The 15,033-nt window shown below is 45.2% G+C and overlaps 1 protein-coding gene across 2 annotated transcripts in view; it reads right to left on the bottom strand.

Moving 5' to 3' along the window:
- Window positions 1-3,473: 3,473 nt before the first annotated feature.
- Window positions 3,474-15,033, bottom strand: part of dixdc1b (DIX domain containing 1b) — a 94,345-nt gene continuing 82,785 nt past the window's right edge. The window contains exons 14-19 of one of the 2 annotated variants that reach the window (XM_042343918.1): window positions 13,120-13,203; window positions 9,757-9,918; window positions 8,155-8,221; window positions 6,698-6,806; window positions 5,101-5,209; window positions 3,474-4,718 (exon numbers count right to left, since the gene is read on the bottom strand). In XM_042343918.1, coding sequence (XP_042199852.1) covers window positions 4,635-4,718; window positions 5,101-5,209; window positions 6,698-6,806; window positions 8,155-8,221; window positions 9,757-9,918; window positions 13,120-13,203 — 615 coding nt within the window. In that variant the 3' untranslated portion in view covers window positions 3,474-4,634. The remainder of the gene's footprint in view (window positions 4,719-5,100; window positions 5,210-6,697; window positions 6,807-8,154; window positions 8,222-9,756; window positions 9,919-13,119; window positions 13,204-15,033) is intronic. The other variant, XM_042343921.1, reaches the window with a different exon arrangement.

The raw sequence follows: 15,033 nt of genomic DNA, 5'->3' as shown, positions 1-15,033 counted from the left end.
ACTTCCTCCCCCACCATTCCCCCGTCCTCTCCCCCCGCTCCGCCGCTCTCCCCCCCCATAGCCCCGATCAACCCCACCCCCAGCTCGAGTCTGAAATGCTGTCACTGTGCAGCGCTTTGGGACGTCCTCCCGCCATGAAAGGCATTATGCAAATGTAATCTTGTTGTTGATTGTATACCAATGTACTGTGTTATATTGACATGGTGTCCTGCCTTTTCAGAACCCATTGGATGGCAACACCGCTCCCTCTGGCTCCTTCCCCCCGTGAATGTTCCTTTGGAATGTCCTCAAGGCATGAAAGCGCTGTATTAATCTAAATTATACACAATAAAGGCATTGGTCTGCTTCACACACCCACCACACTCTCTCTTGGCCATTAGGCTTTCAGCAAATCTGCCCCCACTTGTTGGAACTACATCCTAGAATCTGTCTCTCAGACTCCCTCCCTCACTCCCTCGTTTCTGGGGTCTGTCCCAAGACCTATCTATCCCGTCCCTACGCCTTTAGCTATCTTTCTCCTCACACGCCCCCGGCTCCCACTGCCCAGTGACGGTTCAGGTGCTCCGCCAAGACTGTCAGACAACTTGGGATGTTCTCGCAACATGAAAAGTGCTGCAGTCCCCTGCCTCACCCGCCCCAACATTAGCAAGCGGGCCTTCAGCCTCTCTGCCCCCACCCTCTGTAACTCCATCCCACAGTGCCACTTTACCCCCTTCCCTCGCCTCCTTCAAGACCCATCTCAAGACCCTCCTCTTCGACTGCGCCTTCAATCACCCTCCCCTCCCTTGCACCCAACCCCCAGCTCGTGTCCAAATCCCTGACTGTCCAGCACCTTTTGGGACATCCTCCTGATGTGAAAGATACTGTGTAAATGCCATTTGTTGTTGTTGCATAAATGTAAACCTGTCCTGCATCGTAACACAAGACTGCAAACAAAATCTTCAACATATTTTATTTAGAATGTGGCAAGTTTTTTAAAAAAAAGAAAGGACATTTGATCTTTACACAGTCAAGCCTCATCATAACAAACATCTTGGTCAGAGGGACAGCAGAATTGAGCCCCGTTTACCCCACTCGGCATATATTTATGTACAATAACAAAGCACCTCTAACAAACCTTTCTACTACCTTTTTATCTGACTTGGTTTGTTAGCTTGGTTGCAATGACTACATAGCAGCTGTTGATTTGACACTTGGTACCACTCCACATTCTTCCTGAGTGTATTCCCCACACCCCCAAATCAATCCCCTCGCAACTCTGACAAGAAAATACATCCCCCTTCTCCCCCCACACACAGAAACAAGAGCGCTACTAAAATAATAATAAAAATAATAATCCTTGCATTTGATATAGCACCTTATCACGTCTTCGAGACGTCTCAAAACGCTTCACAGAATATACTGTAAAGTGAATTGACTGTATATTTTGTGGGCGAAACGCAGCAGCCAATTGCGGACAGCAGCGTCCCACAAACAGCCGTGGATTGAGTGACCAAATTACAACTTTTTTTTTTGAAGGGATTATTACTAATTTGCAAATCAACTAACAACCAGGTTCCTACTTACTGCCAACTAAGTAAACAGGTTAGGTAAACAGGCGTGTCTGTGGGGTAAGGAAACTTGCCTAAGGTTTTGCCCTGACTGGGAATCGAACCCAGGTCACTTGCGAGGCGAGGGCTCTATTCAATAAGCTACAGGATTCCATAATTAACCTCCGAAATGGAGAGGAGGGATGGCCGGGGGTGTGGGGTGGGGGTGTGGAGAACAAAACGCATTCAAAAGAATATTTGCAATAATTAAATCAGACAATTCAAAGGTTAGATTTTGTAAACTCAAAACAAAGAAGGCAGCAGATCTCTGCAAATGAAATGGGTTGTTTTTAACTGAAACACTTGCTATTTTTTATTTTGGAGAAGAAAAAGTTTATAGAAATACTGACTGTAATATTATGTGCACAGTAAATTTTGTAAAACTAATGCAACTCTTAAAATTACTTCTGATTTATACATACTGTATATATCTTTTGATATATACACACACACGCACACAAAAGCACTAATGGAGCTGGGAATGAACAGAAAACGTCAATCTGGGAATCTTTTCAAGCAGAATATGGTAACTTCCATTTTTTTAAAAAAACTTAATTCCTTTTTTTTTCTCATTCATCTTTCAACAAGTAACTAGTACAAAATCAGTGCATCTTGCTCGCAATTAGCTTACAGGGAAACCTTTTATATATAGAGAGAGAGGGAGGGAGGGAGAGACACACACACATACAGAGGGTTACCAAAAAGTTGTGATATCTACCCTATTATCTAAAAAAAACCAAAATATCAGCATTTTTTCAAGACGTATTAGACATTGTAATGGCACGACAACATTTTGGTCACTCTGCACGAGCGCACGTACACACACACACACACACAAATCGGTGTGCATCTCACTTGTACTAAACGGATACCCGAATCAGGAAACCAATTGAGAGGTTTCACTCTGGGAGGGTTTACAAATTAATATAGGAGTGTTTCTTTTTTAAAAACCAAGTGGTATAAAATCAAAAGAATTTTTCCTTTAAAGAAAGTAATTTATTTCTGCCTTTGAGGCTGCGCCTTCCAACACCACATAATGACCCAATCAGAATGGTGGGAAGATCACCAGGACCCCCCAGTTCACTAATACTGCTCTATAACCAGACACGGGAGGTTTGTCCACGTGGAGATGGCAAGCATGGCTCCCTCAATTTGATTCGGACATTCTAAAGTCCTGCGATGGGTTTCCCGCTGCTTGTCCAGCTCGGACCACCCTATCCGTTAGGGCTTTGGCTGCAGAGTTAATAGGAGCTGAGGGGGAGGATTCTCTGCCCCCAGTGACCGGGCGGCCCTTCCAGGTCCTGCTGATGAGCCGGGCCGGGCTGTGCGGCCATCAGCACTGAGTGCCCTGGGACACTGCAGCCCCTCCTGGCTCAGGAACCGGACTGTCACAGAGGGGGGGCTCGATCCCCACATTCTGTTGGATGTCACTATTTGGTTATTTGGGTTTGCAAATGTGTCATATCTCAAAAACAGCAAATCTACAGCCAGCAGTTTACACCCCTGAGGTTGCTAATCCTGCATCGGTCAGGCCTTTTTCTGGGTGGAGCCCTCAAGCTTTTATTTGGCACTTTATCATCTTCCACCAGCTCACCCTGGCCTCCCAAACCCAAATTGGCTTTAATAGCCAGCAATACTGTCAGACAGAGAGAGAATTCAACAAAGGGTGTCAGGAATGCAATTAGGAAGCTGCAGTGGAAATCATCATAATAATACTTGCATTTGATACAGTGCCTTATCATGTCGTTGGGACGTCTCAAGGCGCTTCACAGAATATACTGTAAAGTGGAGTGACTGTATAATTTTGGGGGCCAAACGCAGCAGCCAATTGCATATAGCAGTGTCCCACAAACAGTCGTGGATTGAGTCACTAAATAATTCTTATTATTCTTTTTGATGGGGGGGGGCGAGGCTCAGTCAAAGATTGTAATTATAACAGGAATCACAAATAGCAACTCCCAACACTCACAGGAACTCAACTCTGACACAATCTATTTCTGAAGCTATTTGCTCCCATCGTTACAAATAGCGGGTTTTAAACTCTGTGTGTGTGTGTGTATGTGTGTGGGGGGGGGGGAGAAGAAGAGAGGGAAAAACACAACAATCTACAGCTGCGTCTCCCAAGAAATTTTCAGAAGGAAGCTTTGCCATTCTTCGATAGAACCTCAAATAAATCAATCGCCCCCCAAAAAACCTTAAATAAAAAATCCTCAATAGCGAATTCTTCAGCACTTTTCCTTCCCCCCCAAATCCAGCCGTGTCTCTCATCTGCTTTCTTCATCTGCTGAGGCTGATGGCTCGGAGTCAGGGTCTCTCCTTAGGTTAAATAAGTCTAATCAACCCCAAAATTGATGCTTGAATGATGCGATGCTCAAACCGGCTGGTGTGGACTGGGGGGGAATTCTTCAGTCCAGTTCTTTTGAAGGACTGATGCCCGATTAAGCTCTTCAGGCTGAAACCAAGAGAGCCAGACAACAACAGGCACTGGGGCTGCCAGCCCGCCTGGGAGAATGTTGTCAAGGTACACCACCCGGATTTGGTGGCAGAAAGAAAGAAAAACAGTTTGGAAGCTTTAACAATAATTTAACATAGAAAGGCACAGCCTAAGTTCATTCTGGCGTCCAATCACTCGTCCCTAACGCAGTCACAAGGCGGTTATGGCTTTGTCAGATGTCAAAGGGGGAAAAGCCGCAGTCAGTGTCAGACAGACAGACAGAGACAGACAGAGCCCATTTCCGTAACATTGGCAAAAAGGACTTGCCGTTTTGCCGAATTACTATCATACGGGCCGTGCCACTCCCAAAAAAAAGGCGTCACATGTCAGCTCCACATTGCGCATTCATGATCCCAAACCATCAGCTTCGACCCTCGCTCGCGTTGGGCACTTGGCGAGGCGGGAGGTCTCGGCCCCGAGGCAAACACAGCTAGTCATCGCCTTCCTCCTCTTTGGTGGCTGTGCTGCGTTTCATAAAAATATAAATCTCCCGCTCTGCAGGGAGACGGGGGACAGAGGGCGGTGGGTGGGTGGGTGAGCGTTTTGTCAGTCTATCTACCATCCCCAGGGTCTTCTTCTACCCACCCCACTATTTTGCCTTCCCAGCCAGGTACAATATCATGGTCGTGGAAAAGCTGGAACCAAACAAATAGCAAGTTAGGATCGAACAGTCAGTCAATAACAATAACAATCATAATCCTTGCATCACGTCTTCGAGATGTCTCAAAGCACTTCACAGATTATACTGTAAAGTGAATTGAGTGTATATTTTGTGGGCGAAACGTGGCAGTCGGTTGCACACAACAGCGTCCCACAAACAGTTGTGGTTTGAGTGACCAAATTATTTTTTTTTCTTGAGGGATTATTATCAGGTGTGTGGAGTAAGGAAACTTGGCTAAGGTTTCGCCCGGCTGGGAATCAAACCAGGTCTCTCGCTTGCGAGGCGAGTGCTCTAACCACTGAGCTACAGGACTAACAAACGATCTCCAGCATGCCGAGAAAAGTCCTGAGCCTTACCTCCTCCTTCACCGTGCCGAATTCCGGGTCCAGGGCTTTGAAATGATATCTGTAATTCCCTTCCCGATCGATTGCTTCTTTGAAGTCTTTCAACGCTACTTCCCCAAGTCTGTAAGGAATGGGTTTGGGGACAAAATGGAGACATTGTGTGAGATCAACCAGTTTGGGTTTATTTTTGGCTGGGTAGGTAGGTGACATACTTGGAAATCCAGTGCTTAAAAGGGCAAGACATTCACATAGATTTACAGCAAGATAAAGGTCATTATTATCATTATTCAGCCCAACAAGTCCGTGCTGGTGTTTATACTCCTCACGGACCTTCACCCACCCCTTATTCCCTCCTATAATAATCCTTGCATTTGATACAGCGCCTTATCATGTCTTCGAGACGTCTCAAAGCGCTTCACAGAATATACTATAAAGTGAATTGACTGTATATTTTGTGGGCAAAACACAGCAGCCAATTGCGCTCAGCAGCGTCCCACAAACAGCCATGGATTGAATAACCAAAATTTTACGAATTTTTTTTGAAGGGATTATTACTCCCCTGGAGAAGTGATCCACCAATCAACTAACAACCAGGTTCCTTCTTACTAACAGAGGTGTGTGTGTGGAATAAGGAAACTTGCCCAACATTGCGCCCTGCCAGGAATCGAACCCAGGTCCTCTTGCTTGCAATGCGAGTGCTCTAACCACCTAGTTACAGGACTCCTATACTCTGGAACGGCAGACCAGTCACTGGGGGCAGGGGGTGTTCCCCTCTCAGCTCCTGTTAAACCTAGCCGAAGCCCCATAGGCTGGTCCTAGCTGGACAAACAGCGGGAAAGCTCGTCATATCAGCGATATCAACAGCAAGCTTTGCAGTTTTTACTGGTTAGACTCCAGCAGTTACCTCAACACACACTCTGGAGACCCTAAGCTTTGGCTCTTGCCAACCTGCGCCTAATACTTTCCAGAATTTGATAAGCAGGATGTGTCTCTCCAGGGGGAAGAAGAGAGCACATTCCATCGCCAAAAATATCTCTGAAATTTCCATGTGTAGGTGGAGGCAGGGAATTCTCATTTTGATTTGGATTCCCTTAAGCACAGTGATGGGTTTCCGCAAGTGTCAGCCCCTCCCCAGCCCCCCACCCAAAGAAAATTCCTCCTTCATACGCATATCTAATTCCAGTCTGTGTGGAACATGTCCAGTTTGGAAATGTTTGTGGGAGGGGGAGATCTGAACTCTCTTGCAGATCTTTTGCTCGACATTTATATCGCTGCCTGGCAGCTTTCCCACTGCTTGTCCAGCTAGGACCACCCTACCCGTTAGGGCTTTGACTTGCAGGGTGAACAGGAGTTGAGGTGAGGGTGACCCAGTACAGGCAGATTGGAGGGACGTCGTGTAGACATAAGTATAAGTCGGCAAAACAAAGACACCAAAAACATTTTCAATGTATCGTAAGTACCTTTTTTTTAAAAGTTATGCTATTGTGATGAAAAAAACTCAGGATTAAAGTAAATGAATGCTTTCCTCTTCTCTGCCCCTCCTCTCTCCCCCACCCCATAAAGAAATGTATCCCAGTGATTTCAGGTGCACGGAGGACGCATTACTTGCCTCTTTGGAATGTTTACCATAAACGGAACCAACGATCGATCTGTGAAATACACCACCTTGGTGTAGGCAGTGCTGCTGGAGCCAGGGCTGGCGTGAGAGCGGTGAGCCTCTGCCAGGAAGAAGAGGAGATTTTAAACTCATTGAATATTTTGGTACATAACCTTTGCATTTGATATGGCGTCTTATCACGTCGTTGAGACGTCTCAAAATGCTTCACACAGAATGTAAAATAAATTTGTGGGCGAAACGCGGCAGACAATTGCGCATAGCAGTGTCCCTCCCACAAACAGTCGTGGATTGAGTGACCAAACTATTTTTACATGGTGGTGGTGGTGGGGGTGGGGGCGGGGAAAGATGAGAGCAAAACTCTATTCTATAGCAATTTGCACCCATCAACGTCTCATATAACAGCCTTGAAATGAACGACCAGTTTTATCCAGGGGATTGCTGGCCAGGACACCAGGAGAGAGAAATTCCCCTCTCGTGGAAATCAAATTCCGTAACTCAAAGAAATTGAGGAAAAATTTATAATTCAGATGTTTAACTCTGCAGAGATTCGAAGCCCAGCTGGTGAATGAAGACAGCAATGAAGCACTTGTTAAATCATTTATACCAGTCAAAATGTCTCTCTACATTTTGTGAGGCTCAAACTCTTGCTGATTGCTTTGAACACCAGGTGGCGATTGAGAAAACGATTAAAATTTCAATGATCATTCTTGCATTGGAATCAGAGCCTTTAAAGTGTCGGTGAGACACTCAAACAGCTTTGCATGAATTACTGTAAAGTGTGGTGAGTTTGAATTTGTGGACAAATGCAGCAACCCATTTGCACACAGCAACGTTCCCCAAACAGCCATAAAATGAATGACTTTTATCTATGGAATTGTTAGACGGGAGAAATGTCCTTCTCTCTTTGAACAGCGCCACGAGATCTTTAATGTCCACCTGAACGAGTTGTTGGGATCTGGAATGCGTTGCCTGAAAGGCTGGTGGAAGCCGATTCAATAACAATTTTTAAGAGGGAAGTGGATAGATATTTGGGGAGGACAAGTTTGTAGGGCTCTGGGGAGAGCGCGGGGGAGTGGGTTGATCAGGGCTATGGGGAGAGAGTGTGGAAGAGGGGTTGATTTGGAAGCTCTTTTCAAATAGCGGCACAGACACGATGGGCCAAATGGCCTCCCTCTGTGCTGTATAATTCTATCAATCTATGATAAGTTAACAGACAGGACCTCGGTTTAACGTCTCATTCGCAGGACGGCACATTGACAATTCAGTGCCAGCCTAGACCATGAGCTCAAAGTCTGAATGTGGGGCTTGAACCTTCTGACTCAAGAGGTGAGAGCGCTAATGACTAACTGAGCCAGGCTTATAAACAGGGTAAACGTTTTATCATTTTACATCACAACGTTGCAATGTAAAATATGTGCCACAAAGCTAGCAAAGTGGATTGTTCTTACTTGTATTTGGTGACCAGGATTCTCTCTCTGTACTGAACCCTCTGTTCATTGAAGGTTTCACAGGAGGCTGTGAGAAACAAGAATTGATAATAATAATCCTTGCATTTGATACAGCGCCCTTACTACGTCTTTGAGACGTCTCAAGCGCTTCATAGAATATACTGTGAAGTGTAGCGACTGTACATTTTGTGGACGAAACACGGCAGCCAAATTGCGCACAGCAATGTCCCACAAATAATAATAATCCTTGCATTTGATATAGCACCTTTACCTCAGGACTCACAGCGCTTCACAGGATTTTACTTTAAAGTGAAATATTTATTTAATAATAAAGGGATTCGATAGGGGAGATACAGGTAAACTATATTCTCTGGTGTGTGTGGAATCCAGAATAAGGGGCATTGTCTTTAAATTAGAGCCAGGCCATTTAGGAGTGAAATCAGGAGGCAGTTATTCACACAAAGGGCAGTGGAAATCTGGAACTCTCTCCCCTAAAAGGCTGTGGATTATGGCTGGATTCACTCACATCTTCAAGACTGAGGTAGATTGATATTTATTAGGTTAGGGTATTAAGGGATAATAATAATAATCCTTTCATTTGATATAGCGCTTTTCACGTCGGGAGGACGTCCCAAAGCGCTTCACAGAACACACTGTAAAGTGAATTGACCGTATATTTGTGGGCGAACGCGGCAGCCAATTGCGCACAGCAATGTCCCACAAACAGTCGTAGATTGAAAATGACCAATTTATTATTGTTTTTGGTTTTATTTGGAGGGATTATTATTAGGCTCTGTGTGGAGTAAGGAAACTTGCCCGAGGTTTCACCCTCTGCCTGGAATTGAACTCAGGTCTCTCGCTTGCAAAGCGAGTGCTCTAACCACTGAGCTACAGGATATGAGGCAAGGGCAGGTAACTGGACTTGAGGTACAGATCAGCCACAAATTTATATAATGGCGGAAAAGGCGTTAGGGGTTGAATGGCCTACTCCTGTTCCTATGTTTCTAAGTGTAGTGACTGTGTATTGTGTAGCTTGTTATCCAAATGCAAATCATTCTTGTTTGCATAACCACCTAATTGGTATAACTCAACGTTGTTGAGAAGCCCAATGTGACTTTGGGGTGGAAGGGAATGGAACAACCTGGGGCAATGATGAACATCACTTAAGGACGACAGACAAAAGCTGCATTGAACCAAGACTCATAACACCAGCCTTTTGGTCATTAAAGCTATTTCCTCATTGCTTCCAGGTTGTGTCTGATCCACAATGATAACAGAAGCAGCAACATTAATCATCTGATTATCTTTGTGGGCTTCACTGTCTTGTGTGGGTCAGATGACCAAGCTTATGCAACAACAATAAAGAACGGCAATGTAACACCAAACCGAGCTATGGAGGAAGGTCGATACAGTCATTATCCTCGCAATTTGATGGAACACCTTTCGCAGCAGAGGGACGGTCTCGAAAACATCTCACAGGATGTCACTGTAAAGTGCAGTGACTGTATTCCGTAGACCAGCGGGGCAGCCAATCTGTTTTACACAGCGATGCCCCACAAACAGCCATGAATTGAATCAACAATCAATTCTATCTGGGGTTACCTTGCTGGCACCTCTGCCCTGTATCTCAGCAATGTGCATTCGCTCCAGCAAACTGGCAATGCCTTGTTCCAGTGTGTCGATGGTGTGGTGCTGGGGGTCGTGGTTGCTGAAGTTGTTCCTTAAACTACGTAGAGAATCCCGCACGATCTGCAGGTCGTCAGTCTGTAAACGAGAGGAACAGAGAGGCTAGAGTCTGTGCTGCCAACACAAGACTGAGGCCGAGCCAACTGACTCAACGCAACGATATCACCATATATTCTGCTCGTCCCACACAGAGTTCAAATTCTTTCACATTAAGCCATACAACAACTGCGTTTATATTGTGCCCTTCAAGTAGAATAATGTCTAAGCATTTTGCATTCATCGCTGAATGTGTGATTGGGGAAAAAGGAGGTGTCCATAGGCATATTATGCCCCCAATCTCTGTTCCTCCGCCTCACCCCTTCACTATCTATCTTCAAATCCCACCTTAGAGGTAATAGCTTCACCTTAACTCCAGAACCACACTCTTCTCCCTTCCTCCTAGCTCAGGGTCCAACTCCACCCACTGTGAAGCGCTCCGAGACATTATCCTAGTCAACGGGGCAAAACCTTAGGCAAGTTTCCTTACTCCACACGACTGTTTACCCAACAGTAAGTAGAACCTGGTTGTTAGTCGATTGGCGGATCACTTTCCGAGGGTAATAATCCCTTAGAAAAAAAATAATTTGGTCCCTCAATCCACGACTGTTTGTGGGATGCTGCTGAGCGCAATTGGCCTCTGTGTTTCACCCACAAAATACAGTCAACTCATTTTACAGTATATTCTGTGAAGCGCTTTGAGACAGCTCAAAGGCGTGATAAGGCACGTTAGCAAATGCAAGTATTATTATTAAGGGCGATGTGTTAAAGGTCAGTGGTTGTTATCCATAAAACAGTAATGTCTCATTAAACTGCCCCTGGAAGGAAGACAGAGTCTACAAACAATGGGGGAAGAATATTTACACTGTTGCTGAATTCAGTCCAATAGGGCGATGACAACCATAAATAGTAAAAACTCCTCACTGCATAAAGAACATCTGACAAAGTGATCGTGGACAGTAATGGCACTCTCTGGGTCTCTCCTGTTCCCCGGGGAGATTTCCTAGCACGCTGTAACCCTCAATCGTAAGGTAATTATCTGCATGGAGTGTGACCTAGATTTTGCTCTGCTGCCGAGCTCACAGTTTAGGAATTATTCCTGTCCGACTGTTGGAATCTATTGAGCCTATTGGGTGAGGATGCCCTACTTTTATCACGTGGCCTGAAGCAGCAGAGGGCGAGTGTGCTGTGTTCCTGGTCGAGTGACGTGATTGACCAGCGGAGGGAAGGGGGCCACCCGAAGACATTTGAGGGGTTAGCAGTGCCAACCGCTCTTACAGTCGGCTATAAAATAAGATGAACAATCCTTGTGTTTTGATGTAGCGCCTTTCATGTCAGGAAGGGGTCTCCAAGCCCTTCGCAGGATACGCTCTGAAGTGTAGTGACTGTGAACCCAGTAGGCCTTTGAGTATAAGCCAAAGAGTCGATGCCTAACTTATACAAATCATTAGTTTAGACTGTAGTGCAGCTTTTGTGACCTCACTTTAGGGAGGGTGTCAGGGCCATTGAGAGGGTGTCGGGGCCATTGAGTGGGTGCAGAGGAGATTTTGGGTTATGCCAGAGATGAACAGAGACCAGAGGAACTGGGATTATTTTCACTGGAACAGAGAGGGAGAGAGGAGACCTGATCGAGATCCTCAAGTTGATGAGGGTTTTCACGGAGTCAATAGTGATACATCCCCTGGCTGTTGAGTCAGTGACCAGAGTGTATTGATTAAAGGTAGTCACCGAAGTAGCAATAGAGGACATTAGGAGGAATTGTTTTGAACACCAAGTGTTGTTAGGATTGTGGGATGTGGGATACGCTGCCAGGTGCAATGAACAGCACTTAGCTTTCAAAAGGAACTAGGCAGATATCTAAACCAGGACTAATTTGTAGAGGTAAAAGAGTGGTGGGGGGAGGAGATCAACAGGACAGAAAGGATTGCTCTTTCAAAGAGTCAGCAATGGACCCAACGGTTAAAGTGACTGGAATGGCCTAGGCATGGAGAAAGGGTCTAGACAGAGCCTGAGTGATTTTTTTTTTATCTTCTATAATAATAGTAATAATGATCTTACCTCCAGTTTCTGTGTTGGCGTTAGGCTGTCAGTGTGGCTAACTGACTTAATAATAATCCTTGCATTTGATACAGCGCCTCATCACATCTCAAAGAGCTTCACATGATATATTGTAAAGTGTATTTTGTGGGTGAAACTTGGCAGCCAATTGCACACAGCAGTGTCCCATAAACAGTTGTGAACTGACTGAGCAAATATTTTTGCACATTATCGATAACTACTTTTAAAAAACACGGTGGATGGGTATTTGAGGAGGACGGGTTTGCAGGTTAGGGGAAAGGGCTGGGGAGTGGGATTGACATTGATTGCTCTTTTCAAAGAGCCGGCACAGACTCGATGGGCCGAATGGTCTCTTTTTGTGCTGTACGATTCTATGATTATGCACATGGCCAGTGTTTCTCTAAATTACTGACGTAACATTGAGTTGGGGGGAGAGGATTATCAGATCAACATTAGCGATCTTTTTGTTGCACTTTAATGAAAAGATCCCCCATCAAGACTCTTCCATTTGATAGGTGACTGCTCCATAATGTTACCACAGGTTAATCGGCAATTCATTTGCTAATAAAAAAGCTCTCAGGTTAATTTGACATTAATCCAAAAGAGAAACTCAACAACAACAACTTGAAGGAGGTTGATATTTTCATCACCATATATTTTTTAAAAGCCATTTTTGAATTGTCTTGTTAACAGCCCCAGTTGGACTGATGATTATTGGAACCATGTTACAAAATCACCAACAACAACAACAACAACTTGAGTTTATAAAGCGACCCTCACGCTGGGCAGCGTCCTGGAGCGCCTGGACAGTGGTGGAGCCGTGACACCGAGCTGGGGAGAGTGGGGAGGTGACGGTGGGCATGGTTGAAGGGAAAGGTCTTCAGGCGTGACTTGAATATGGGGAAGGAAGGGGCAAGGTGGAGGGATAGAGGAAGAGTGTTCCAGAGTTTCGGGAAGTAGTGGCTGAAAGCGTGGGCACTGATGGTGGAACGGAGGGCACAAGGGACATGCACGAGGCCGGAGCCAGACAAGCGGAGGCAGCGGGTAGTGGGAAGGGGAGTGAGCAGGTGGGAGAGGTAGGGAGGTGCCAGGGCATGAAGGGCATTGAAAACGAGTGTGAGGATCTCGAAATCGATCCACCGATACAGAGCTAAACAGTAGCCCATTGATCTGATCTGCACTCACCCCTCTGTACACCTGAGGTGTGGGTTTGGCAGCAGTGGTCGACACGCCATTGTCCTGTGCTGGTCTACAGGAACACGCAAGTACCTGGTGACACGTGAACAAAAGTAGCTCAGCAATCCTTAGGGGCATCAATGGAACAGCAAGTAATTTCTTCAGCAGGTTTGAAAGAGGATCAACTCAGAACAATTTGGTTATCAGAGACACACCAGGGCCAGAGACAACCGAGAATAAAAGTAACATAAAAAAAATTATATAAAGAATTAATGTTATATAAATGGCTCATTTGAGAAGTTAACAAGGGCGACGGCCTGTTTTCTTAAAATAACAAGTTAAACTTGATCTGAGACAACGCTCTACTTCAGGCTTGCCTCAATCTCTCCGCCTCGCCTCGTCTTCAGATCGCACCTGAAGATTTTCCTCTTCGGCTGTGCCTATGGCCACCTTCCCCACCATTGTTAAGCGCTACCTGTGAGATGCTACCATCAAAGCTCTTATATAAATACAAGGGGTTGTTGAAATAGTTACTGTAAGGCTAATGGGGGGGGGGAAGATAAATGCTACGAGTTTACTTCATTGCTGGAGATTATAATAATAATCCTTGCATTTGATACAGCGCCATATCACGTCTTTGAGACATCTCAAAGCGCTTTACAGAATATATCATAAAGTGAATTAACTGTTTTGTGGGCAAAACGCGGCAGCCAATTGCACACAGTAGCGTCCCACAAACAGTCATGGATCGAGTGACCAAACCAATCGACTGCCAAGCTTACTGCCAAGTAATCAGAGGTGCGTGGAGTAAGGAAACTTGCCTAATGTTTTGCCCTGCCCAAGAATCGAACCCAGGTCCTCTCGCTTGTGAATCAAGTGGTCTAACCACTGAGCTGCAGGATACTCAGATCCAACTAACCCGTAGGAAGGTGAGGCTCACATTTTGATTTGCAGACAAGGAGTTAGTAGATGGAGTTATGCAACTCAAAGTCATTGTACTCTGGGGATTGGCTTTCGTTTTGCCAGTTAATTTCCGTGCACCTCGAATAACTACACCATTGTATTCTAACTGCTCGAAGCCCATTACAGTCTTGTCCCATTACAAGGCATTACATAAACATCATGACCATGACTTCTCAGCGAACGCTGGAACGAAGGGCGACTGTCCTCATTAAACGTTAAAAATAGTCGGTGGTTATTATAAGACATTTATTAATACTGAAAACAAATCGACCCAAGAAAGCAAAGGCTGTAATCATTTTTCTCTCTCTTTCTCGCTAATGGAGTTATGTTATACGAGCAAATTTCTTTACCAGTTCCCGGTGTGATATGGATTTCTTTTTGGATCCCCTTAATGAACCGTTTCCGTTTCTTATGCTCAAGGTTTGTGGTAGGAAGACCTTACATTGCTCCCCTATAATCAGTCAGTACAAATATAGCCTGGGTCACTCACAGGGTAATCATACCCCTAGCCGCCCCGTTTAAACAAGCCAACTATCAGTCACACTTTGCTATAACAATCCTCCCTGTTTTGCCTAACAGCAACTAACATAACTGCCCTTTGCCAAGAACACACTTGTATTCCAAGGCAACAGCACTTAAGGCCCCAACTGAGATGTAACTCTTACGTGGGGTGTTTGAGACTCCACGATGCCCAGTAACTATGTGGTGGGTTATTCACGATGAGTTAACTCTTGACTGTCATTCAATTAACATGACCGATATCCTCTCTACAATGGACGTTGCTGAGCGCCCACTGACAGGACACAGGGAGTTGGCAAAGTCATGCTGGTCAGCAACTTCCCCTAGTTTAAGCTCATCTTAAAATTATGCCATTGTGAATTGGCGCAGAATTGTGGAAGGTTCTTCAATTCAGTCTTAATTCCGAAGCCGTTCTCCCACAGTTCTTACACAGAGGTTACT

The sequence above is a fragment of the Callorhinchus milii genome, unplaced genomic scaffold (genome assembly GCF_018977255.1).
Source record: "Callorhinchus milii isolate IMCB2004 unplaced genomic scaffold, IMCB_Cmil_1.0 Scaffold25, whole genome shotgun sequence".
Classification (NCBI taxonomy): Eukaryota; Metazoa; Chordata; class Chondrichthyes; order Chimaeriformes; family Callorhinchidae; genus Callorhinchus; species Callorhinchus milii.
The sequence above is the reverse complement of the archived record's forward strand: the minus strand, read 5'-3'. Positions and strand labels throughout refer to the sequence as shown.